Source organism: Agelaius phoeniceus, unplaced genomic scaffold (genome assembly GCF_051311805.1).
Source record: "Agelaius phoeniceus isolate bAgePho1 unplaced genomic scaffold, bAgePho1.hap1 Scaffold_110, whole genome shotgun sequence".
NCBI lineage: Eukaryota > Metazoa > Chordata > Aves > Passeriformes > Icteridae > Agelaius > Agelaius phoeniceus.
In genome coordinates, this window is record NW_027509876.1 from 2,040,507 (window position 1) to 2,065,830 (window position 25,324).

The window sequence follows — 25,324 nt, forward strand, 5'->3', positions numbered from 1 at the left end:
ACATACGAAAGTCTCCGTAATCTGCACAAAGACATTGTACAACAGGGATGTGAGGCTTATACAACCTGGCTACTTTGGGTCTGGGACCTTATGGGTACAGGTGTCCAGCTGGATGGTGGTGAGGCAAGGAATTTGGGACACTTGACTCAGGACTCAGGTATGAATCTGATTTTTGTAAGGGAGCCAAGGTCCCTTTCCCTCTGGGAGTGGCTTTTAATGAGTGTCAGAGAGAGGTTTGTCCACAGGGAGAGAATGCAGGACCAGCACCACAGAATGTGCTCTGGAAGACTCTTGAGGAAGGGATCCAACAGCTGAGAGAAGTGGCAGTATTGGAGGTACTCTTTGGGAGGGATGGACAGCATGATAATAACCCCAACAAGGTCAGGTGCACAGGGCAAATGTTGTGGAGTCTGGCAAATCTGGGGCCAGCTCAATACACCACCTTCATTGCAATGATTATTGCCAATAACAAACGAGATTCAGTGGGTTCTGTTGCCAACAAGCTTAGAAATTATGAGAGTGTGATCAATGGCCCAATACAGGCTCATGGCCCTGCCGTGGTCCAAGAACTCAGAGAGGAGATGAGGGAGATGAGGGAGGAGGTGAGGAGGAACAGTTCCCACATTGCACCAGTGTGAGTCACAGGCCCCAGAGTCAGAGCCCAACGTTCCCCAGCTAGAGAGAGAGGGTACAGCCCACGGGCTGACCTGTGGTTCTTTCTGCGTGACCATGGGGCAGACATGGGAAGGTGGGATGGAAAACCCACTTCTGTCCTGGCAGCACGGGTGCATCAGCTCAAGGAGGGAAACACTAATCGAGGGAACTCAGTAAAGTGAAGGTAGCCTCAACCTCCCATGACTGAGCTGCTGAGTATGATCCGTCAGATCCCCTGGAAGGTACCTCGACCATGTATACCCAGGGTTAGAGGGGCCCTGCCTCTAACCAGGAAGAGATACAGGAAAACCGGATTTTCTGGACAGTGTGGATCCGATGGTCTGGCACATCAGAAACACAAAAATACAATGCCTTAGTTGATACTGGTGCGCAGTGTACCCTGATACCATCGGGACATGTGGGGGCAGAACCTGTTTCCATTGCTGGGGTGACGGGGGATCACAGCAATTGACCCTGTTGGGAGCCCAGGTGAGCCTGACTGGGAAGGAGTGGCAGAAACATCCTATTGTGACTGGCCCTGAGGCCCCGTGTATTCTGGGCATAGATTTCCTCCAGAATGGCTGTCACAAAGATCCAAAGGGACTCAGATGGGCTTTTGGCATAGCTGCTGTAGAGGCTGAGAACATCAAGCATTTAAACACTTTGCCTGGACTATCAGAAAACCCATCTGCAGTAGCTCTCCTGAAGGTGGAAGAGCAACGAGTGCCAATTGCCACCCCGACAGTGCACCACCGGCAATATTGAACAAATTGAGATGCCGTGATCCTCATCCACAAAATGATCCGTGAGCTGGAGAGCCAAGGGGTGGTCAGCAAAACCCACTCACCCTTCAACAGCCCCATTTGGCCTGTGCACAAGTCTGACGGAGAATGGAGATTGACTGTGGACTATCATGGCTTGAATGAAGTGACTCCACCGCTGAGCGCTGCTGTGCCGGACATGCTGGAACTCCAGTACGAGCTGGAGTCCAAGGCAGCAAAGAGGTACCCACTGTTGGCATTGCTAACGTGTTTGTCTCCATTCCTCTGGCAGCAGAATGCTGGCCTCAGTTTGCTTTCACCTAGAGGGACGTGCAGTACACCTGGAACCGACTGCCCCAGGGGTGGAAGCACAGCCCCACCATCTGCCATGGACTGATCCAGGCTGCACTGGAAAAGGGTGAGACTCCAGAACATCTGCAATATATTGATGACATCATTGTGTGGGGGAACACGGCAATGGAAGTATTTGAGAAAGAGGAGAGGATCATTAGGACTCTGCTAGAAGCCGGCTTCGCGATCAAGAAAAGTCAAGGGACCTGCCTGAGAGATCCAGTTCCTGGGTGTGAAGTGGCAAGATGGACGGCGTCAGATTCCCACTGAGGTCATTAACAAAATCACTGTGATGTCTCCACCAACTAGCAAGAGCGAAACACAAGCTTTCCTGGGTGCCATAGGTTTTTGGAGGATGCACATTCCCGAGTACAGTCAGATCGTGAGGCCTCTTTACCTGATCACCGGCAAGAAGAATGATTTCCACTGGGGCCCTGAGCAGCAACAAGCCTTTGCCCAGATCAAGCAGGAGATCGCTCATGTGGTTGCCCTTGGCCCAGTCAGGACAGGACCAGAGGTGAAGAACATGCTCTACTCTGCAGCCAGGAACCATGGCTTGTCCTGGAGCCTTTGGCAGAAGGTGCCTGGGGAGACTCAAGGCCGACCACTGGGATTTTGGAGTTGAAGCTACAGAGGGTCTGAGGCCAACTACACTCCCACAGAGAAGGAAATCTTGGCTGCCTATGAAGGAGTCCAAGCTGCCTCAGAGGTGAATGGTACAGAAGCACAACTCCTCCTGGCACCCTGACTACCAGTGCTGTGGTGGATATTGAAAGCAAAAGTTCCCTCTATACACCATGCCACCAGTGCCACATGGAGCAAATGGATTGCTGTTATCACACAGCGCGCCCGTATTGGAAACCTGAATTGCCCTGGGATTCTGGAGATAATTACAAACTGGCCAGGAGGTGAAAACTTCAGTCTCACTGATGAAGGGCAACAAGAAGTGACACGGGCTGAAGAAGCTCCACCATACAACCAACTGCCAGCAGAAGATACACGCCACGCTCTTTTTACTGATGGTTCTTGCCACATTGTGGGAATGAACCGGAAGTGGAAAGCAGCCATATGGAGCCCCACACGACAGGTCACAGAGGCCATGAAGGAGAAGGTGGATCAAGCCAACTTGCAGAACTCAAAGTTGTTCAGCTGGCCCTGGACATTGCTGAGAGAGAGAAGTGGCCAAAGCTCTACCTTTACACTGATTCATGGATGGTAGCCAATGCTCTGTGGGGATGGCTGGAGAGGTGGAAAGAGGTTAACTGGCAGCATGGAGGAAAACCAATTTGGGCTGTTGATGAATGGAAAGACATTCTCATTTGGGTGGAGAAGCTGCCTGTGAATGTCCGCCATGTAGATGCCCATGTCCCCAAGAGTAGAACCAATGAGGAGCACCAAAACAACGAGCAGGAAGACCAGGCTGCAAAGATAGAGGTGTCCAAGATAGACCTAGATTGGGAACACAAGGGAGAGTTATTCCCAGCTCAATGGGCCCATGATGCCTCAGGCCATCAGGGCAGAGATTCCACCTATAAGTGGGCACGAGACCGAGGGGTGGATTGAACCATGGACAGTATTTCTCAGGTTATCCATGACTGTGAGACGTGTGCTGCCATCAAGCAGGCCAAGCGAGTGAAGCCCCTATGGTATGGTGGGCAGTGGTCCAAGTACAAGTATGGGGAGGCCTGGCAGATTGACTCCATCACACTGCCCCAGACACGCCAGGGCAAGCGCTGCGTGCTGACCATGGTGGAAGCCACCACTGGATGGTTGGAGACCGACCCTGTGTCTCACACCACGGCCCAGAACACCATCCTGGGCCTGGAAAAGCAAATCCTGTGGAGACATGGAACCCTGGAGAGAACTGAGTCGGACAATGGGACCCATTTCAAGAACGGCCTTATCAACACCTGGGCCAGAGAACATGGCATTGAATGGATCTATTGTATCCCCTATCATGCACTAGCTGCTGGGAAAGTTGAATGGTTCAATGGGTTACTTAAGACTACGCTGAAGGCACTTGGCAAGGGAACTTAGAAATTGGGAAATGACCTTAGCAAAAGCCATCTGGATGGTCAACACCCAAGGGTCCATCAGTTGAGCTGGTCCTGCCCAGTCTGAACCCCTGCACACAGTGGATGGAGAAAAGTCCCTGTTGTACACATGAAAGGTATCTTAAGAAAGACTGTTTGGATTACTCCCACCTCAGGCAAAGACAAACCCATCTGTGGGATTGTTTTTGTTCAAGGACCTGGTTACACTTGGTGGGTAATGCAGAAAGATGGGGAAAGCCATTGTGTACCACAGGGAAACCCAGTCATAAGTGAGAGCTGTGTGTAAGGTTTCATTGGGATGCAGATGGAAATAGAATTAGGCATGGATAATGTCCTAGACTGCAAGGTAATGTGTGTGTTCAATTCCCATCTGTTAGAGGTGGGCCAGTTATCATCTGTTAATTGGGCCGTTTTTCTTTATCTCTTCCACAAACCAGTCCTGCCTCTGGGCAGACATCTGCTGTTAATGGGCCATTGAGTGTCACTGCATGACTGATAAAATGACATCTTCCCATTGTGAGATGCTCTCCCCAGAGGGAGGAGCCAAGCGTTCCTGCCTGGATACAATCTGAGATTTTGGGACACCAGAACAGTCTTTCCACTGGATTCCCAGAGGAAGACCAGGCCCATCTACACCACCACTGGATCTTCAGAGGAAGACTACACCCTTCTACAGGATCGCTGCTCCAACAGAACCACATCTGTCTGCAGGAAGACTGCAGGAGGACTGCAGCCACTATTTTCATTGCACTGCTAGCAACACCCTGACCCACAGGGTGTCAGGTCATATTCTGATTCTATCAGTGTTGTTTTGTATTACTGCATTGTTTATTTTATTTTGATTTTCTTTGCTAATAAAGAACTGTTATTCCTGCTCCCATATCTGTGCCTGAGAGCCCCCTTAATTTCAAAACTTTAACAATTCAGAGGGAGGTGGCTTTACATTTTCCATTTCAGGGGCAGCTCCTACCTTCATTAGCAGACACTTGTCTTTTCAAACCTAGACAAGGCAGAGGTTTCAAAGCCTCACTTATAAAGCGAATAAATTTTGAAGGAACAAATAAAATAGGAATTGGGGATGTTCTATTAGATCCAGAAGCAGTGTGAAATTTCTTAGGACAGGATTTACAGGTGCAGTTTGACATTGGGGTGCTCCCAGTGAAAGGGAAAATGGTAGTTAAGCTTCTCCAATAAGGGAAGAAAATGAGGAGAAAATTCATGACATGATGTGAGCAAAACCAAAAAAAGGAGGTAAATTAAACATGAAACCTATAGTAATAAAAGTAGTTAATGAAAAGCATCCAGTTTGGGTATGACAATACCCACTTTCCCTGGAGGGGAGACAAGGACTGCAGCCGCTGATCCAGGACCTGCTTGAGGACAGGACCTTAGAACCATAAATGTCCCCCATAATACACCCATATTACCAGCAAAGAAGTCAGATGGGACTTACAGGCTTGTTCAAGATTTGAGAGAAGTGAACAAAAGAACTGTGAATCAGTACCCAGTGGTGCCTAATCCCTATACACTCCTAAGTAACATCCCAGTGGTTTAGCGTGATAGACCTAAAAGATGCTTTTTGGGTGTGCCCAGTGGCAGAGGAAAGTGGGATATATTTGCTTTTGAATGGGAGGACCTCGGTTCTGGGAGGAAGCAACAGCTTTGGTGGACTGGGTTACCCCAAGGGTTTTCTGAATCCCCAAACCTCTTTGGTCAACGCCTAGGAGAAGTACTACAGCTCTTCTCCATTAAACCTGAGATGTAGCTCATCCAATATGTAAATGATTTGCTTTTCTCAGGACTGGAAGAAAAAGAAGTTTGGGAATCCACATGGTGTTGTTAAGTTTTCTGAGGGACCAAAGACTTTGGGTATCAAAAGGGAAACTCCAATTTGTAGAGCAAGAAGTAAAATTCCTAGGACATGTGATTTGTCAAGGGAGCTGGGGGTTGAACTGTGAGAGAATTATGGGGATTGTTTCACTCCCATGGCCAAAAACTAAGAGGGAAGTAAGAAGGTTTTTAGGCCTGTTGGGATGTTGTAGGCTATGGATTGAAGGATACATGCAGGCCATCCAGTTGTTGTATGAAAAGTTAGCAGAAGAAGAGATTAGGTGGGAAAAAGACAATGAACAAAAGTTTGAAGCTTTAAAGCAAAAATTAGTCAGTGCATTGGCACAGAGTCTTCCTGCCTTAGACAAACCCTTCTATTGTTTGTGGATACAGAAAAAGGGGCAGCACATGGAGTGTTAGCCCAGGACTGGGGAGGATCCAGGAAACCAGTGGCCTATTTATCAAAACTGCTAGATCCTGTCAGCCAGGGGTGGCCAACCTGCATTCAGGCTGTGGCAGTGACTGCCCTACTCATAGCAGAAAGCAAAAAATTACCCTTTGGGGGAAAATTGAAGATATATATCCAAACTCAGTGAGGAGTATCCTGAGCCAAAATGCTGAGGAATGGCTCACTGATTCCCAAGTGCTAAAGTATGAAGCCATCTTAATAGATAATGGTTTAGAGCTGATCGTGAGTAACCAACTCAACCCTGCCCAGTTCTTGTATGGAGAACCAAGTAAGAAACTAATACATAATTGCCTAGAGGTTATAAACTATCAAACTAAAGGAAGAGAGGACCTAACAGATCAACCACTCCAAGGTGGAAAATGACTGAACATCGATGGATCTTCATGGGTAATAAAGGGGCACAGGGTATTGGGGTACCCTACAGTGCATCAAGAGTTGGTGGCCATAGAAAAGGGAAAATTACCTTAAAACTGGTCAGCCCAGGGTATGAGTTGTGTGCCCTAAAACGAGCTCTGGAAATATTAGCACGGAAAAGGGGAACAAAATAAACAGACTGAAAATATGCTTTTGGAACAGTGCATATCTTTGGAAAAATTTGGGAAGAGAGGGGGCTATTAAATTCAAAGGGAAAGTGACCGATTCATGAAAAATTTGTCTTAGAAGAGTTAGAAACCTTACAGTTACCAGAGGAAGTAGTGGTGGTATATGTTAAAGGACATCAAAAAGGGAGCAAGGGAACAATTTAGCCAATTTAGAAGCTAAAAATGCAACTGAATCAGAGACAGAAAAACTAATAATAGTATTAACCCCCATGAGAGAAATGCAAAAAGTCCCTGTATTCAATGGGTCAGAAGAGGAAGAACTCCTTAAAATAGGAGCCAAGCAAGACAACAAAGGGAAATGAGCAGATGGAAGGAAATAATAATAAACCCCTTGCCAGGAAAATGCTAGAAGGCATACATGGAACAACACATTGGGGTACACAAGCGCTGAGTGATCAATATCTAAGGGGCTGGAGATGCACAGGAATTTTCAGAATAGCTAAGCAAGTAACTGAACAGGGTGTGATATGTCAACAAGTGAATAAGAAAATCATGAGGAAAACACCCAGGGAAGGGCGAGAACTGGCTTTACAGCCCTTCCAAAACATCCAAGTAGACTTTATTGAGCTTCCCCAGGTACAACAGTGGAAGTTTTGCCAGTGATAGCAGATTACGTGACTCATTGAGTTGAGGTGGTACCCACTGTGAAAGGCAATGCCAATGTTGTGAGTAAAACAATTCTAGAATCAATCATTCCCTGATATGGGATGGCAAACAGGATTGATTCAGACTGGGGAACTCATTTCACATTGAAGATATTGCAGAAAATTGTTCAGGCCCTGGGAGTAAAATAGGAATTACAAACTCCAAGGCATCCACAGAGTTCCGGTCAGGTTGAGAAAATGAATGATACTCTTAAAAGAGCTCTAGTTAAGCTAATGATTGAAACCCAAATGTCATGGATAAAATGTCTCCCTTTGGCCTTATTAAGAACTAGAACCCAACCCCAGTCAGATCTGGGGGTGTCACCCTATGAAATGATGTTTGGGTTTCCCTTCCTGACCTCACCCCAGAAGGCTGCCACCCATGAGGAAGGGGAAGCCAATGCCAAGAAATAAGTGATGTCTATAGCACAAACCTTAGAAGGGCTAAGATATAAAGGGGCAATTCCTCAAACTACCACCCTGGATTTCAGAATCCATAATATTAATCCCGGGGATTGGGTGATGATTAAGCCATGGAGAGATCAGCCTCTAACTCCCCAGTGGGAAGGTCCCTTTCAGGCACTGCTCACCACCGAATCGGCCGTGCGAGCTGCAGAGCGGGGATGGACTCATGGCAACAGAGTCAAAGGCCCAGGAGAAGAACCCAAAGAGTGGACTGTAACATCCAGGCTGGGTGAAACAAGATTGACTCTCAAGCAGACACTCAAAGACAACCAGGAAAACACCAAGATGCCCAAAAAGCAGAGTCAAGCTTCCACCAACCAGCTCGAGAACTGTCTTCCTGTTTTCATGGGTGAGAATTATCAGCAGCTGTTGAGGGGAAGTAAACAAGGGACTGTAAAAGGCAATGGGACAGCTTCTTCAAGAAAATAAGACAAAGGAAGGAGGGCAAGGCCGGGTTGGCCCCTTTGTTTGCTACCAAGAAGGCTCCATAGCCCTGCTGTGGGTAGCAACCCCATGGGCATGGTAAGGTAGGGACAAAAGGCAATTCCAGACCTCTGTCATTCCTCAGTTGTCTTTTAATTCAACAGGGACTGGAGGGCAGGACCGAGTTGGCCTCTGTACTCACCCCTAAGATGCACCAACTATGGGCAGCAGCCACAGAGGCACGGTAGATGGGAGTCAAAGCCACACTGGACCTCTGGGATGCCCTTTTGTCCATTCCAAATGAGTGTGTCTAAGGAAAACCTGAGATTTTTTCTCCTGTTCCTACTGTCCTTGCCCACATCAACAGATGCTGGTATGACTCATTCAAAAGAGAGAGAAACTTTTTTACTTAATTGTTCAAGCAAAATGACTTAGAGAAAAAGAAAAGGAGGGCTTGTTATAGATTAGTAACCCTATGGTTGACTCTGACAATGAAGGGGTGAATATTAAATCTATGTTATGAGAACTTTTGTAGATGTACAGTTATCCTTCCCCTCCCCCTTGCATTGCTATCACAGGATGGCCTCAGTAGTTGGGGCATTTGGGAGGGTTGGCTTGTTCCTATGGCAGCACCTGACCTCCAATCAAGGTGTGAGACAGTGATCTCCAGCACTGGACAGAGAAGAAGGAGTCAATTGACAAGACTTTGGGAGGGGCTGGAGGTGTAAAAGACAGAACATCCATTTTGTAGATGAGCACACAGTGACTGAATCCTTTGCTCCCAGTGCTGTATTCTTTTCTTTATTCAGTCTTCTGTTGAATTTTAATAAGGTCTTAATAAACCATTTAAATTTTTGAAAGTAGAAATAATTTCTCACATGGGGTTAGGGAATGTGGGATAAGGTTGTCCATGCTGGGTGAGCTCTCAAGGTACAACTTCACTGACCTGGCCAGACCTCCTTGTGAGAGACCCTGGATCAATATCAATCACAGATGCTGCAATCAGCTCTTGTATAATATGAACAGCAATAAAGACACTCTTTAAGATAGGAATGCATATTTTTTAGAAACTCTTTGAAATATTTCTCCATAACTGTAAAAGGAAATCTTCCTGCTGAACTGCTCCAGACCAGAGGAAATCAAGGCAGAGCCATGGTTTGTCAGGACTTGCTTGATCCTAATGAGCCCCGTGGTGCATTTGGAGCTGAGTCTGGAACCTCAGGGCCTGAGAGGGGATTGCACAAACCTTGCCAGGAATCAAAGTCAGAGGAAAAACTCAAAGTGTCTCAAAGCATGATTGGGTCCCACTGAGGTCCATCCCCAACAGAGGCTCCTCATGGAGTCCTTGGAGGAGAGAACTGAAGGCCAGGATTGCAAAAAAACCTCTCAGAGATTCAGAGTGGAAAAGAAAATCCAAACTACCTTAAAAAACTTGGGTACCTCAAAGTATTAATGAGCCCCACTGAGTGTCCATGCAAAGCCTCTCCAGGGACTTGTTCAAGCAGATAATTGGGGCCATGATGCACAAATCTCTCACAGAGTCTGTATCAAAAGGGAAACACCAAGTACATTCAAATACTGAAGTACCTTGAAGTATTAACGAGCCCCACTGAGTGTTGTTACTGACAAAGCCTCTCCAGGGACTAATTACAGCAGATAATTGGAGGCCATGATTGCACAAACCTCTCAGAGACTCCAAGGCAAAAGCCAAGCCCAAAGTCCTTTGAAAAAGCTGCAGCCCCTGCAGGGAGCATGAAGGAGCCCCCAGGGCCATTGCTGAGCAAGGCTCCCCAGGGACTCCTTGCAGCAGATCCTTGAGGCCACTGGGATGTGGGCTAGGGGGGGATGCTGAGGGCAGCACAAGGGGCTGACAGTGCCCAGCCTGGCTGGGGCTGTGCCAGGAGGCCCCAGGGCCTCAGCACAAGGTGTCTCCTCCCAGCCCTTGGTGGCACAGACCCTGCTGTGCCCCAGGGCACCAAGACTTGGCTTCACTTTGTCCCCACCTGTCATCACTGCCTGCAGTTCTCTGCTCTGCCTGGGGCCTGGGGACACTTGCTCAGTCGTGTCCCTCAGTGGGACCCATTAAAAGTCCAAGAAAGTTTGGAGTTGGATTCTGCCTTGGAGTTCTGGAGAGGTTTCTTCAGCTGCCTCTCAGGGACTGATGTCCAGGGCCTGAGCACAAAGCCCCAGAGGCTGATTAAAGTCCTTGTGCTGTGTCTGTGCTGCTGAGCTGGGCTGGGCTCCTGGCCCAGAGGCAGCTCCTGGTCACCAAGAAGAGCTTCAAAAGCACATTTCTCTTGATGAGCAGCTCTTGTGCCAGCCCAGCAGGGCTGGGGCACTGCCTGCAGCCAGCCCGGGCACAGCACAGAGGCACAGAGAGCTTCAATCAGTCAGGGCTGGGAAGGGGCTGAGAAGTGCCTGGGGCACAATCACTGCCAGCCCTTGGCACAGGAACCTCTGGCTGCAGGACAATGCAGCTGCAGCTCCTGGAGCCATCTCCTGCAGCTGGAACATGCCAATGCCTGCAGAGCCTGTGAGTACATTCTCTGCTTGTCTCTTGTGCAGAGCAGCCAGGGGTGCCCAGGGCTGTCCTGCAGAGCAGGGTCCTGCAGCCCAGGGCGCTGTGCTGGGGCAGGGACTCTGCTGCCTGCCAGGGACAGCTCTCAGCCAGCCCTGGCAGCTGCTCCCAGCACTGGGGGACAAGATCTGGGTGGGGGGAGACAGCTGGTGAGGCTTGGGAGTGTTCTCCTTGTGTGGGGAGGATGCTGCATTGTTCAGGACTGCTCCCAGCATGGCCTTTAAGTGCAGAACATTTCCAAGTAAGTTATAATTAGACCACAGCGATGCAGGGACTGGATGAAAGAGGAAATCATGCTTTTTAAATCTATTTTTCTTGGTTGTCTTGATAGGAAATTGCACATAGATATTTATCTCTCAATTCAGGTTAAAAAAAAAAAAAACAATCCTCTCAGATGTTTATAAACCCGGCAGTTACAGAAATCAGCACAGAGCCCTTTAGAGGCAGCATCAGTGCTGCTTTTCCAGCCTCCTCAGGGTAGCTCTTGTTAGCGTTCAAAAACACATAATCACATAAGCGATTATATGTGGTGCTTTTTATTCAAGAGTTCTGGGAATCAATGTAGTTTCCACCCAAATCTGATTCTGACCATACATTCGAGGTGAACGTGTTTTATACTCTATCATTACTTAAATTTCATGTTAATTATTAAACTTATATTCATCTATTGTATACACAGATTTCAGCTAAACATAGCTCCCTTTAAATTTCCAACATAGTTTCTCACAATTCTTCCTTTGGTAATATAATAATTATATTTAATTTCTAAACAATCATCACATCTAACAATTATATCTTTTATCATACTGCTTATGCAGGTGCAGTGATCTGAGAAAACACAAAGCCTAATATTTTCAAAGAATATTTTTTACATTTTCCAGGGCTCCACTATCACTCTGACGTTGCCCTCAGAGCCTGCAGAGCCGGAGCTGCCCCGGGGCAGTGCCTGAGCTGGGAGGGCTCTGCAGGGCAGAGCTGAGCCCCCAGGCCTGGGCTGGGCTCTGGCAGCACTGGCAGGGCCCAGCCCTGGGCACAGGGAAGCAGCTGCTGGCAGGGACAGCTCCAGGCAGCAGAGCCCTGGGCAGGCAGTGGGGGGAAAGTGCCCCCAGGCTGTGCTGGGATATTTCAAGTCCTCTCCACACCCAACTATTCCATGATTACTTTTCTTACAGATCCCTATGCCAAGGCACAGCAAATGTCGAACAGCAGCTGCATCAGGCACTTCCTGCTGCTGGCATTGGCAGACACGCGGCAGCTGCAGCTCCTGCACTTCTGCCTCTTGCTGGGCATCTCCCTGGCTGCCCTCCTGGGCAACGGCCTCATCATCAGCGCCGTAGCCTGCGGCCACCACCTGCACACGCCCATGTTCTTCTTCCTGCTCAACCTGGCCCTCGCTGACCTGGGCTCCATCTGCACCACCGTCCCCAAAGCCATGCACAATTCCCTCTGGGACACCAGCAACATCTCCTACACTGGATGTGCTGCTCAAGTCTTTTTCTTTGCTTTCTGCGCTACATCAGAGTTTTCCCTCCTGACCGTGATGTGCTACGACCGCTACGTGTCCATCTGCAAACCCCTGCACTACGGGACCCTCCTGGGCAGCAGAGCTTGTGCCCACATGGCAGCAGCTGCCTGGGCCAGTGCCTTTCTCAATGCTCTCATGCACACGGCCAATACATTTTCCCTGCCCTTGTGCCATGGCAATGCCCTGGGCCAGTTCTTCTGTGAAATCCCACAGATCCTCAAGCTCTCCTGCTCCAAATCCTACCTCAGGGAACTGGGACTTCTTGCTGTTAGTGTGTCTTTGGTATTTGGTTGTTTTGTGTTCATTGTTTTCTCCTATGTGCAGATCTTCAGGGCTGTGCTGAGGATCCCCTCTAAACAGGGACGGCACAAAGCCTTTTCCACCTGCCTCCCTCACCTGGCCGTGCTCTCCCTGTTTGTCAGCACTGTCGTGTTTACTTACCTGAAGCCCCCCTCCATCTCCTCCCCATCCCTGGATCTGGCCCTGTCAGTTCTGTACTCGGTGGTGCCTCCAGCCCTGAACCCCCTCATCTACAGCCTGAGGAACCAGGAGCTCAAGGCTGCAGTGGGGAGACTGATGACTGGAAAATTTCAGAAGTATTAAACTGCTGGTCAGTGTTTGCAAATCACTTGTAAAAAAAGTAATCTTTGATACTTCTTCTTGGTTTCATTTTAGAATTTCTTTACCTTTGTTTTAATTTTTTCTTATTGTCCGCAAATAAATTTCAATGTTTGTGCCATTGCTCATTTTGTTTCTCTCCAACTTCCCTGTGGCCATAGACTGTGTCAATGAGGGGCTGCGCTCCTGGTGTATTTAGAGGAACTAAAGGATGTCCCAGCAGAGTTTTCTGCAGAGATGCCCTTTTGTTGCCTTCTCTGGAGCTGCAGCAGCAATGTCTGTGTGCAGAGCTGGGGCAGATCAGTGCTGGCCCAGCAGCTGTGCCCAGCAGCAGCAGCAGCAGCACTTGGTGTTGCCAGTGCTGCTGCCGTGGCCCTGCCCCGCTGCCCTGGTGGCCCTGGTGTTGCTGCAGGGCCTGAGTGCTCTCGGGGCCGGGCACAGCCCTGGGGGTGGCAGTGCCGGGGCTGCAGCAGGGACAGGCCATGGGCACTGCTGGGGCAGCGCTGACGCCTCAGGCCAGGCCCTGGGGGCTCCAGGCTCCTTGCCCAGGCTCTCTCAAGAACACGGCCAGGCCAATGCTCAGCACAGAAACCCCCGTGAGCAGCCCCAGGCTGGCCGTGGGCAGGCTGGGGGCAAACAGCATGGCTGGGGCTCTGCAAGGGCCCTGGGGCAGACGGGAAGGAGCAGCAGAGCAGGGGCTGATCCATGCCCAGTGCGCTGCACAGCCCAGGGCAGCGTCCCAGAGCGTCCTCATGCAGCTGCCAACAACATCCCCCCTCTGCAGCCCTGGCCTCTCCCCCAGCTCACACAGGTGCCCCATCCTTGCAGGCACAGGCACGGCAGCACTGCCTCAGCAGCCGCTGTTTGCATTGCACACAGCAGGGGCAGCACCCCCATGCTGTTGCTGTGGGGACATGAACCTGAGGGAGCACAAATGCCATCAGCCCCTGGGGCCAGCAAGGCCTGCGGGACACCAGGGAAACCACTCAGCTTTGTCCTGGCCTCTGCACTCAGCCAGAAAGTTTGTTCCCATCAGCTGGGAGTTTCCTGTGCCACTGCAGACGCTGTTGCTCAGAGCCAGGGCTGCCTGGCAGCCACCCCCAAACTGCCCTGAGCATTTCCTTTGCCTCACCTTTGCCTTCTTTGCTCAACTGCTACAAATTTCTTCCCATTGCCCAGCCCTGTTCCCTGCCCTGCAAACAGCCCATCCCTGTTTGCCCTTTCCTCTCTGGCCCCACTCCCCATTGCAGTTCCTGACTTGGCACCTTGGGAACGTCCCTTGGGCAGCAGGATCATCCTACAAGTGCTGCAGGAATTGTCTGCAGGCTCCTGCAGTGCCTGGTGCTGCTCCCTTGCCAGAGGCACCCCAGGCCAGGGGGGCACATCTGGGCTGCTGTGTCTGCCTCTGGGGCTCCCTGTTCTGGGCAATGAGGAGGAGCTGCAGAGGCTCTGCAGGACTGACAGGATGGGCTTTGGGGCTGCCAGGAGAAGCTGAGGGACCTGGGCTGCTGGAGCTGCTGAAGAGGAGGCCCAGGGCTCATCCAAGGGTGGTTTCAGAGAATCCCAGAATCAGCAAGCCTGGAAAAGACCCTGGAGATCATCAAGTCCAACCTGTGCCCTGACATCGCCTTGTGTCCCCTGAGCCTCCTCTTCTCCAGGATAAACAACCCCAGCTCCCTCAGCCTCTCCTCACAGGACTTGTGCTCCAGACCCCTCCCCAGCCTTGTTGCCCTTCTCTGGACACGCTCCAGCCCCTCCATGTCCTTCCTAAATTGGAGGCCCCAGTACTGGACACAGCACTCGAGGTGCTGCCCAAGCAGTGCTGAGCACAGGGGAAGAATCCCTGCCCTGCTCCTGCTGGCCACATCATTCCTTATCCATAGGAGTGCCAGGGGTTGGATGAGGGAAATGGTGGGGAGGGAGTAGGGACAAAGTATTATTGATTGTCAGCCATGAAGGGTCTTCTTCTTCATATCTATTCAAACTCAATTAGAAGGTGCTGAGAATCAATATCAACTGAGGATAGCTGATAGCCATCTATAAACAGGAAATGGACACAGGACAAACGATTCTCTTGCATTGTTTTTGATATAGTACACTCACTTTGAATAGAGTTCTCAAATCAGTCTAAATACCAGGGAAGAACTGAAAATTTTGAATTATTCAATGGGGCTTTTTTTTGTTTCGGCATTTTGAGCAAATGTTTATTAGCCTTTCTCACTGAATTCATGAACTGAAGAGCTCCAGAAAGAATAGGGCTCTGGAGTAGGGAAATTCATCAGCAACCTCCAAGTGGCTGAGTATCCAGCCCCATCAGAACAGCAAGGACCAGAAATGGGCACAGCTTTGTGGCTGCTGTCCCAGCTTTGGCATGGGCCCTGGGCCTGGAGCAGGAGCAGCTCTTGAGGGCCCCAAGGCCGGGGCTCTTGTGCTGCCCTGGGCAGATGGGATGGCAGCAGGGGCTGCAGAGCTCTCAGCACCTCAGCCCAAGGGGAGCAGGGCAGCCAGGGAGCCTCCTTTGGCCTTGGCCCAGCACCTTCCCCCATGGCTGGGGCTGAGTCCTGTGGCAGCTGCAGCTGCTGCTGTGCCCTTGGCAGGGGCTGAGGCCGTGGGGCCAGTGCCCAGAGCAGCCTGGCCTGAGCAGAGCTGTGGGGCCAGAGCCGGCTGGGCTGGGCTGGGCTTAGAGAGGCCCTTGGTGCTGCCCAGAGCTCAGGGCAGCTGGCAGAGCTTGCAGGGAGCTGGGCTGGGCTCTGAGAGCCTGGCCCAGAAACCATCAGTGTCCATCTCAGCCTGGCTGAGCGTGCAGGGGCAGGACTCAGGCCAGGCCTTGTGGGGCAGGGCCAGCGCCTGTGCAAGGCATTGCAAACAGGCAAGTGGCCCAGAGAGGAGGCTGCTCTGTGCCCTTGGTGGCATGGACAGAGCAGGGAGGGGGCCCAGGACATTTGTCAGCGCCAGCCTCTGTGCCCATGTGTTGGCAGCCCTGGCTGCTGAGCCCAGCTTTGGCCTGGGCTGAGTTTGGCTGTGGCCCAGCTCCATCCTCCTGCGGGGCTCAGGGCCTGTTCCCGGCCATGGCCAGCCCTGGCTGCCTCTCTGCTGGCCCAGAGGCCGGCAGAGCCCGGGGCAGGGCTGTCTGTGCAGCCCCACAGGTGCCAGGGGCTCTGCAGGAGCTGGCAGAGGCTGCCCAGCAGGGAGGCCATGGGGCACAGAGCCCCAAGGCTGCTGTGGGCACCACGGCACAGGGGCCGTTCCCAGCCGCAATGCTCCTGGCCTGGGCTCGGCCTGCACAGGGGCTGGGCCACCATGGCTGGGCCAGCACAGGGCCACAAAGGGGCCACGCAGCCGCTGCCGGGGCTGACAGCAAGGCCAGGCACACACAAGCAATTGCTGAGCATGGCCTGCGCTGGCCAGGCCTGACTGTGCCAAAGGCAGAGCTCAGCTGCCCTTGGGGGCTGCAGCAACACTCCAGAGCCCAAAGAGCCTCCGTGGCTGGGCTGGAGACCAAGGCTGCAGGAGGGAAATGCAGGGCTGCTGTGGGATGGGGAGGGCATTGATTTCCAGCACACACCTCAGCTCTCTGATGATCCCGGCACCATGCTGGGCCCTGTTTCAGCCAACATCTTAATTGTGTTTATATCTATCACTGAATTACCTTTTCTTATGTCTTTGTCTAAAACTGTTCCTGTACAGAAATTCCTGGTGGCTGGGACATCCCAGAGAGCTGAGGGAAGAGCTGTGATTGTTATTAAACCGTTCAAATGTTCAACTTGTGTTTGTTGACAAGAAACCCTTCTGTGCCTCTGAGTGTCACCAGGCCCTGAGCCCAAAGGACACAAACCTGATGAGTTGTGGTTCCCACTGCAGGGGCTGTACTTGGACCTTGGCTCTGCACAGGAGAGCTCTTCATCCCCTTTCTCTCTTCTCCTCCCTCTGGGCATGAAAGGGCTCCTGATTTCAGCCTGTGACTCGTGTGTGCAAAGAGCAAATCTGGGCAGAATTGGGGCAGGGAGGGTTTGGGGGGACCTTGGGATCTGTGCTGGGCACAGAAGGTGTTTTCCATTGCTCTGAGACTGTCTGCTGTGCAAAGTGGATTTAATATCCAGCAGAGGAATGACTTTTGCATTTGATGGAGCTGTGCGTTCCCTTGGCTTTGTTGGCTGACAAGAAATGAACATCCCTCTGTGTCTCGGGCAGCTCCTTCTGCAAGGAAAGCAGGTGGGAGCTGGAGCCAAGGAGCTGAAAGCTGCAGGTGCAGCCTGGGCTGGAGGGAGCTCAGATTTGCACAAGGCTGCTCTGAGTGCCAGGGCTTGGATGGGGGAAATGGTGGGGTGGGGGTAGGGACAGAGTCTGATTGATTGTCAGCCATGAAGGGTCTTGATTTGCATATCTATTCAAACTGCATGAGGAGGTACTTGGGTTCAGTGTCAATTGTAGATTGCTATTAACAGGAAAAAAAAATCCAAACCTAAACAGGACCTAAAAAATATTTTCTCACTCTCTTTTTAAATAGAACGTATTAAGTTGAATGCACTTCTGAAATCCCTCTAATTAACCACACAAGATTTGGAAACTGAAATCAAATTATTCCCAGAGGCTTGGCCTGTTAAGTGTTCTGAATGCAATGAGCCCTGAGACACTGAATTCCTGCACTGAAGAGCTGAAGGCTGAACAAGCCTCTGGAGCAGTACTTGGATTCAGTGTCACTTGGAGATTGCACATATCAATGAATTAAGAGGGAAAAAAAAACTGAAACAGGACCTAAAAAATCCTTTGTTTCTGTCTTTTTAAATATATTGCATTCACTTTGGATATACTACTGAGATCTGTCTAATTAACCAGAAATTATTTGAAAATTAAAATCAAATTATTCCCAGAGGCTTGGCTTGTTAAGGTGTTCTGAATGTCAATGAGCCCTGGGACACTGAATTCCTGCACTGAAGAGCTGAAGGCTGAACAAGCCTCTGGAGCAGGGAAATTCAGCAGCAGCCTCCAAGTTGCTGAGGATGTCAGCAGCCCCCACTGAGGCCATCCCTGCCCAGAGAGCGTGGGGGAATGGGCAGACAAGGAGAGCGTCCCTGGGGCTGGGGCAGCACAACTCAGAGGCACCAGCGGCTCCAGCTGGGCAATGGAGTGTGGAATGTGGCTGGGAAAGCCCTGCCTGGGCTGGGCCAAGCAGGACACACAAGCCCTGACTCCCATCCCCCAAACAATTCTCTCAAGGAGACATTTAAAAGGAATTACAGTTGTTTGTGCCCTCTGAGTTGGACTCCCTGGAGTAATACCAACAAGAGATTCTCAGGAGCTCAAAACAACCAAACAGACTTTACTGGGAGCATTAGAAAATCAGAGAAAAATTGGCAAAGGATTTATTATGACATTGTAGTGGTTTTGTTTTGTTAATTTAAGATTTTTCTAATTTTGAGATTTCCTAATTAATGTATTGATGAGTGTGGCGGGTTATAGTGTTGGTTAATTATTAATGTGTTTATTTTGTTTTGAGATAGGAATATGAGAATGGTAAAGTAGGCCTAAAATTCCAAAAGGGTATAAATAAAATTTTATTAAATAGAAATTAAAAAAGAAAAAGGGTAGTAAGAACTAAAATAATCTCTTTAGAAAACTTTTTTTTTGTTTACAATTTTTTCTTTTTACTGAGAGTGTAAAGAAAGTAAATTTAAAATGTCTAGTTAGTTTGCTGTTTCTAGAATAGTCTTTTTTTAGTTTACTTAGGGAGAGAAGTTTTTCTTGTTAAGGTTATGGAGATTTTTTTCCCAAGACGAAAAAATAGGTTTTTTGTGGTTCTTAATTTTGTCATGGATATCAGTTATCTGGGGAACTTTGTTATTATGAAATTGTTTTTATTGCTACAAGCTGTTTTACAGCTTATTGATTTGCCATGTCAACTTATGAGATATTGTTTTAAAGACGACTTCTTTAAAAGATTTTATTATTTACTTTCAAAATTATTTTTATCTCTGGGAATAGAAATCTTCTCTTGGGGATACTGAATTACTTATTTTCTTTTCCCCCATTTAAACTTTTGATGAAAATCAGTTATTTTAACATTTGTTTATTTTAGTATGGAGGTTTTTGTTTGATATTATTTGATTATTTTTTAAGAGTGTTTTTGTGTTATAAAGAAAAAGAGATTTTATTTATACCTTATAAGAAGATTTTAGTTTTAAGATTAAGGTTAATTTTTGTCTTTTTTGGGGGGATTTAATTTCTCCTTCACTGGCTTTGATGGTTTTATGTTTTTTAATAGGCTTGCATTTTGTTTTTCTTTTACTCGAGGGAGGATTGAAGTATTGAAAGGGTTAACACCTGACCTGCTGGTAACTTGTGGTGGAAGTTGTGGTTGGGTTGTGTTAGGATTGGTTTTATGGTTCGTTTTGGGTTTTTTGTGTTTAATTTTAGTTGTAGGGTTTTTTTGTATGGTTTGTAAGTTGTAGGAGTTTTTAGTTTTAGTTGTGTTGGATGGAAGGGACTTGGTAAGATTTAATAGCTGTGGCTGGCTTTGTTCTGGTTGGGGTTTTGTAGCCTCTTTTGTTTTCCTGTTTGGGAGTTGTTGGGGTTTGGTTTGGTCAGAATGGGGCTGATGGGGGTGGAGTAGTCTGGGGAGGGGGAAAGGGGCTCAGCCCATGGCAGGGTTGCTTGGTTTGGTTTGGTTTGGTTTGGTTTGGTTTGGTTTGGTTTGGTTTGGTTGAGATGGGGGCCAAGGCCAGGGCCCGCTGCTTCTTTGTTGACTGGAAAAGAAAGAGGAGGTTCCTGGGTTTTTTCATCTTTAGCATATGTGGTTCACAGAGGTGTGTTCAGTATCTCAGTGGTTTAACTGATTGTCAGTTACACAAAAAATTTTACATTACTTTTAAAAATTCTTGTCATGTACTACAACAGATATTCAAGCAACAAAAAACACTTCTGAAAGCATTGACTTGGCCCATTCAACTTCACAAACTCTAAGCCTGTTCAATTTTAAGTTAATCAACATTTGCAGGAGCACAGAAACAGAAGAAGCAGACACAGAAAGAGAGAAAGACAAAAAAAGATTTAGAGAAGCACACACAGAGCTCGCAACTCCTGCATTCCAGCGCTGTTCCGATGGAAATTCCAAAAGGATCCAGGGTCAAGATGTGTGCTCGCCTTGTGGTCAGCCTTCAATACCCCTTGGTCTTCCTGGGCCCTTCCCCCAGGTGGGGCTTGGGTTCATTTGGTCCCTCAGGAGCTGGGCTGGGGGCTGCAGAGGTGGCTGTGGAGCATTGCCTGTGCTGTGCCAGGGACTGGCAGCCACTGCTGGGCTGGGATAGAGGCTCTGGGGGGATTGGGGTTCCAGGGCAGGGCAGGGCTGGGCTTCCAGGGCAGGGCAAGGCTGGACCTGCCCCTTCCTCTCCCACACACAAAATGTTTTGAGCCAACAATCTCCTCCAGTCTGTTACAACAGGGAATGTTGGAGGTGAAATCCCAATTCTGGCCGTGGGTGCTTAGAGGAGCAGGACAGTTCTTTTCCATAGGAAGGAAAGCACAGAGCCCAATGTTTGGAAGGCAGGTGAGAGCCTCACTAGGCCAAGGCCATTCAGACTTGTCAGGAATGGCAGATATTGTATGGGAGCAGTCTTTGGATTATGGGAATTTTGGAGGTGGAAACCCAATCTTGGCCATAGGCTCCTGGAGAAGCAGGACAGTTCTTTTCCATAGGAAGGAAAGCATGGACCCTTCCCCAGTGGTTTGGGGACAGATGGGAAGTGACCCTTGTGAAACCACTGCCAGCCAGACTTGTCCTGGCAATATTCCTATGGGAACAATCACTGGATATAAGGAAATTTGGAGGCGAAATCGCAATTCTGGCCATGGGTACCTGGAGGAGAAGAACAGGTTTTTTTCCATTGGGAATGAAAGCACAGAGCCCCAGTGTTTCAGCAGCTGATAAGAAGAGACCCCCAACATGCCAAGGTCAGTTGGACCAGTCAGGCAGTCCATGGGAGGCCAAACAAGCCAAACCTGTTCCATGTTCCATTGGTTTTATGACGCCCTGCATTATCACCATGGTCCCCTTGGTTCCATGGGGTACCGCAGTGTCACAATGGACCCTTGGTTCAATGGGGTCCCACAGTGTCACAATGGCTCCTAGGTTCCAGAACGCCACCAAGTATCACAATATTCTCTGTGGTTCCACAGGCCCCACAATGTCACAGGACTCCTCTGTTCCATGAGCCCTGCAATGTCACAATGGACCTTTGGACCTGGGGGGGTTTGCAGTGTCACAATGGTCTCCTTTTTCTCCACAGTGTCACAATGGACCATTGATGACAGGAGGCCCCTCTGTGTCACCATGGCCCCTTGGTTCCATGCAGCCCTGCAGTGTCACAATGGTCTCCTTTGGCTCCACAGTGTCACAATGGACCCCTGATGACATCAGGCTCTGCAATGTCACTATGGCCCTTTGGTGCCCCACAGTATCACAATGGTCCTCTTGGATCTGTGGGGACCCCCAGGGTCACAATGGTCTCACTGGTTCCATGAGGCCTCACAGTGTCCCAATGATTCTATGAGTCTCCATGATTCTATGAATCCCCTCAGTGTCACAATGGACCTTGGTTCCATGAGGCTCTGAAGTGTCCAAATGGTCTCTCCATTAGGTTCTATGAGGTCTTGCAATGTCACAATGGACCTTTGGCTCCACGGGGTCTTACAGTGTCACAACGGTCCCTTAGTCTCATGACACCTCAAAGTGTCACAATGGCATTACAGTTCCATGAGGCCCCACGGTGTCACAATGGACTCTTGGTTTGATGGGGCCTCTCAGTGTCACAATGATCCCTACATTCCATGGAGCCACAGAGTGTCAGTATGGTCCCCATGGTTCCATGAGGCCCAACAATGTCACAGTGCTCTCCATGATTCAATGAGGCCCCACAGTGTCACCATGGTCCCTTGGTTTCACAGGGCCCCACAGTGTCACAACGGTCCCTTGGTCTCACAGGGCCCCACAGTGTCACAATGGTCCCTTGGTTCCATGGGCCCTGTGCTGCTGCATTCCCCCCTCCCCTTCTCAGGCCGCCCTGCCAGATGAGAAATGCTCCTTGGGCCTCGGCCTTGGCCAACAGCCCCTGGGCTCAGCTCCTCTGCAGCTCATCACAAACACTGTCTGCTCCAGGCACTGCTGCTGCCCAACCAGCTCCTGCTTTCTGTAGGAGCAGCCCTGGGAACTGGTTTTGTTCCCTCACTGGCACAACATCCCTGTTCTCACACTGCCAAAGAAAGCTGTTGGTGCCAAGTGCGGCCAGGATGAACCATTGCTGGGACTGAAGCCCCTCTCTTGGGGCCCTGCAAACAGCGCTCCAAAAGGAGCCCTTGGAGCTCTCCTGGGCCAGCGACTCCCTCTGAGTGGGGCCTCTCCCAGCCAGGAACTCTCCCGTTTGCTGCACTCGGGGATCCCCAACAACGACGGAGCCTGGGCCGATCCCCCCACTCCTCCAGGCTCAACCCTTCACCCTCTGGGGAGATGCCAAAGGATCCACAGGGAGCATTTCCTGCCCTCAGGGGAATTTCTCCCAGGTGCCTTGCACTGACTCTTTGTGTCTGTGTGCCCACAGGAGTGCCTGTGCTGGGGAAATGTGGCAGAAATGCTGCTCTCTGAGGAGTTTGAGTGCCTTGGATAGCTGAGTCAGTAAGCCTTTAGGTAAGATTACACCATGAGTCCTAAGCTAATTTAAATGCTGCTAAGAGTTGTTCTTTTGCTGAGTTGTTATCTTTAATATAACTTATAAGCTAAGTTGAATTTTGTTAAGTGTTATTCCTCTGTTAAAATGGTAACTTAGGTTTTAAGTTAGGTTAAATAGTGTTAAGTGCTGTTCTTTTGCTAAATTGTGGAGTTGACAGTATCACTTAAGGTTAAGGTATAAGTTAAGTCCTGCTAAGTTTGAGCTCTATTAAGCTTCTAGGCCGTATTCCTTTTATCCTTGCCCTCACTGTCCTTGTGTCACACACACACACACACACACACACACAGGGACAGTTCTTGGCTCATTTCTGGTTTGATTGCCTGGATTTGCTTGGTTTTGTTGTTGTTTTGTTTCCTTGGTGTGCCTGAAGTGTCCAGTCAGGAGCAGAGTGACTCTTGCCAAGGAACTTTGTGCTGCTGTCCTTTAATATTAAATCTGATTTTTGTTGATCCCTTGCTGGGGATTTTTTCAGCACTCTCAAGGCCTCGTTGGTACCAGGGTGAAGGAGCCCTGGCCCAGGCTCTGGCCCTGGGGGACATGGGGACGCTGCCGGGGTGTCCCTGTCTCCCTGTGCCACCCCCAGGGCCCCGGCCCCCCGTCCCCGTGTCAGGCTCTGGGGTCGATCTCGTGGAACATCCTCTGGGGGAGGCTGCGGCGCCGGGGGCGGGGGGACCCGGGGGGACAGGGGACCCCGCTGTGCAGGAGCAGGGTTGGACTGCTCTGGGGGAACTGTGAGGGGGGCCGGGGCAGAGTGACCTCCCCAGGGACCTCACACAGCCCCTGGGATGTCACACAGCCATATCTGTGATGTCACAAAGTCCCCTGTGATGTCACATTGCCTCCTATGATGTCACACAGTCTCCTGTGATGTTACACAGCTGCTCTGTCTTCTGTCACAGAAGACTCTGATGTCAAAGAGTCAAACTGCGATGTCACAGTTTGTTCTGTGATGTCACAGGCTGCTCTATGATGTTACACAGTCACCCGGTGATGTCACAACCCACTCTCTCATGTCCTAGAGCCACCCTCTATTATGGCAGGATCTGCTCTATTGCCCCACACTATGATGTCACAGACAGTTGTGTGATGTCACAAGTCCCTCAGTGATGTCACAAAACCCTCTCTGTGATGTCATACTGCTACTCTGTAATGTCACAGCAGACACTTTGACCTCACAGGCAGCTCTATGATGTCATACAGCCATGCCATGATGTAACAGCCTGCTCTGTGAGGTCACACAGTTCCCGCTATGATGCTCAGTGACCTCAATGACCTCACACAACAAACTCTGTCATGTCATAGCCCAATCTGTGACCTCACACAGCCCACTCTGTGCTGTCACACAGCCCCTTGCTGACATCACAGCTGCTCTGTGCCTCCATGACACAGCCACAGAGGAGCTGCTGTGACACAGCCCCCTCTGGGACATGCCACAGCCCCTGCCAGTGCTGAGCCCCTGGGAGCTCTGTCTGTGCCCTGCTGGTGTCCCTGAGGGGCCCTGGCAGTGCCCCAGCCCTGCTGGGCTGTGCACAGGAGCTGCTCCTGGCCAGAGCTGTCTCTCTGCAGCTCTGCTGCCCTTGCCAGGAGCTGCCTCTGGGCCAGGAGCCCGGCCCAGCTCAGCAGCACAGACACAGCACAAGGACTGTAATGACCCTCTGGGGCTTTGGTGCTCTTTGCATCAGACTCAGTCCCTCACAGTCTGCTCAAAGAACTTCTCAGGGACTCAAAAAGAGGGTGAAACACTGAAATTTCTCATACTTTAAATAGATCCTTCTGAGGGGACAGGACTGAGAAAGCGTCCCCAGGTTCCAGGTAGAGGAGAACACTGGTGGCAGTGATGACAGGTGGGGACAAGCAAGGCAAAGGTGTCTCTGGTGCTGAGCAAACCTGCGCCTCTGTCCCTGCAGGCTGTGGGCATCCCCCGGCTGCCCCATCTGGCTGGCCCCTTCCTTTGCTGACAGCTCTGCCTCCTGCCTGCCTCTGCCTGCCCACACAAAGCCTGAGGCTGCTCCAGGCTCCTGCTGGGGGACGTGCTGCACCACAGCCCTGCCTGGCCAGGGAAATTCCTTTCTCCTGGAGTCCACTCTGGGCCTCCCCAGCTGCCCTTGGTGCTATTATGGCTTCTTCAGGCTCATTCCCACTAGGAAGAAAAGCTCCAGCCTCTCTCAAACCACCCTTCCATCCCTCCCAGGCTACTCCTGTTCTGTCCTCAGTCTCCACACCACTGAACCCAGAGACTGCAGACTCTCCCTGCCGGTTTTATGATGAGGCCTCCAAACCCCATCTTGGGAGATTTTTTACTCCTCTCCAAGGTCTGTGAAAATGGAAAAATAGTAATCAAAGTTATTTTCTCCCAAATCTTGCAGTGACAAAACAAGGGTCAATATCTCTAAGCTAAATGAGGGAAGATTTACATTTGTTAGAACAGGAAATATTTTGCAATTATGAAAGTGACATGAAACTGCAACTGTTTTTCCAGAGAATTGGATTCCCCATCCCAGGAATTATCCAAGATCAGGAGCTTTGTGCAACCTGACCCAGTGAAACCCTCTCATCTCCAAGGACAGAATTCCTGTCGTGTGGGCTCTCTGATGTGCTGGGTGGCCTCACAACGCTTCTGGCCAGAATGTC

The 25,324-nt window shown here is 50.0% G+C and overlaps 1 protein-coding gene across 1 annotated transcript; it reads left to right on the forward strand.

The window, feature by feature from the left end:
• Positions 1-452: 452 nt before the first annotated feature.
• On the forward strand, positions 453-12,959 carry LOC143692981 (olfactory receptor 14A16-like). The gene is made up of 2 exons (XM_077173060.1): positions 453-634; positions 12,161-12,959. Exons 1-2 carry the CDS (start codon positions 453-455, stop codon positions 12,957-12,959), a joined length of 981 nt encoding a protein of 326 aa, XP_077029175.1.
• Positions 12,960-25,324: the final 12,365 nt, after the last annotated feature.

Coding starts and splice junctions, on each gene's coding strand:
- LOC143692981 (XM_077173060.1), top strand. CDS start 453: ATGATTATTGCCAATAACAAACGAGATTCAGTGGGTTCTGTTGCCAAC. Junction 635..12,160: donor AGTTCCCACATTGCACCAGT/GTGAGTCACAGG, acceptor CCTCATCATCAG/CGCCGTAGCCTGCGGCCACC.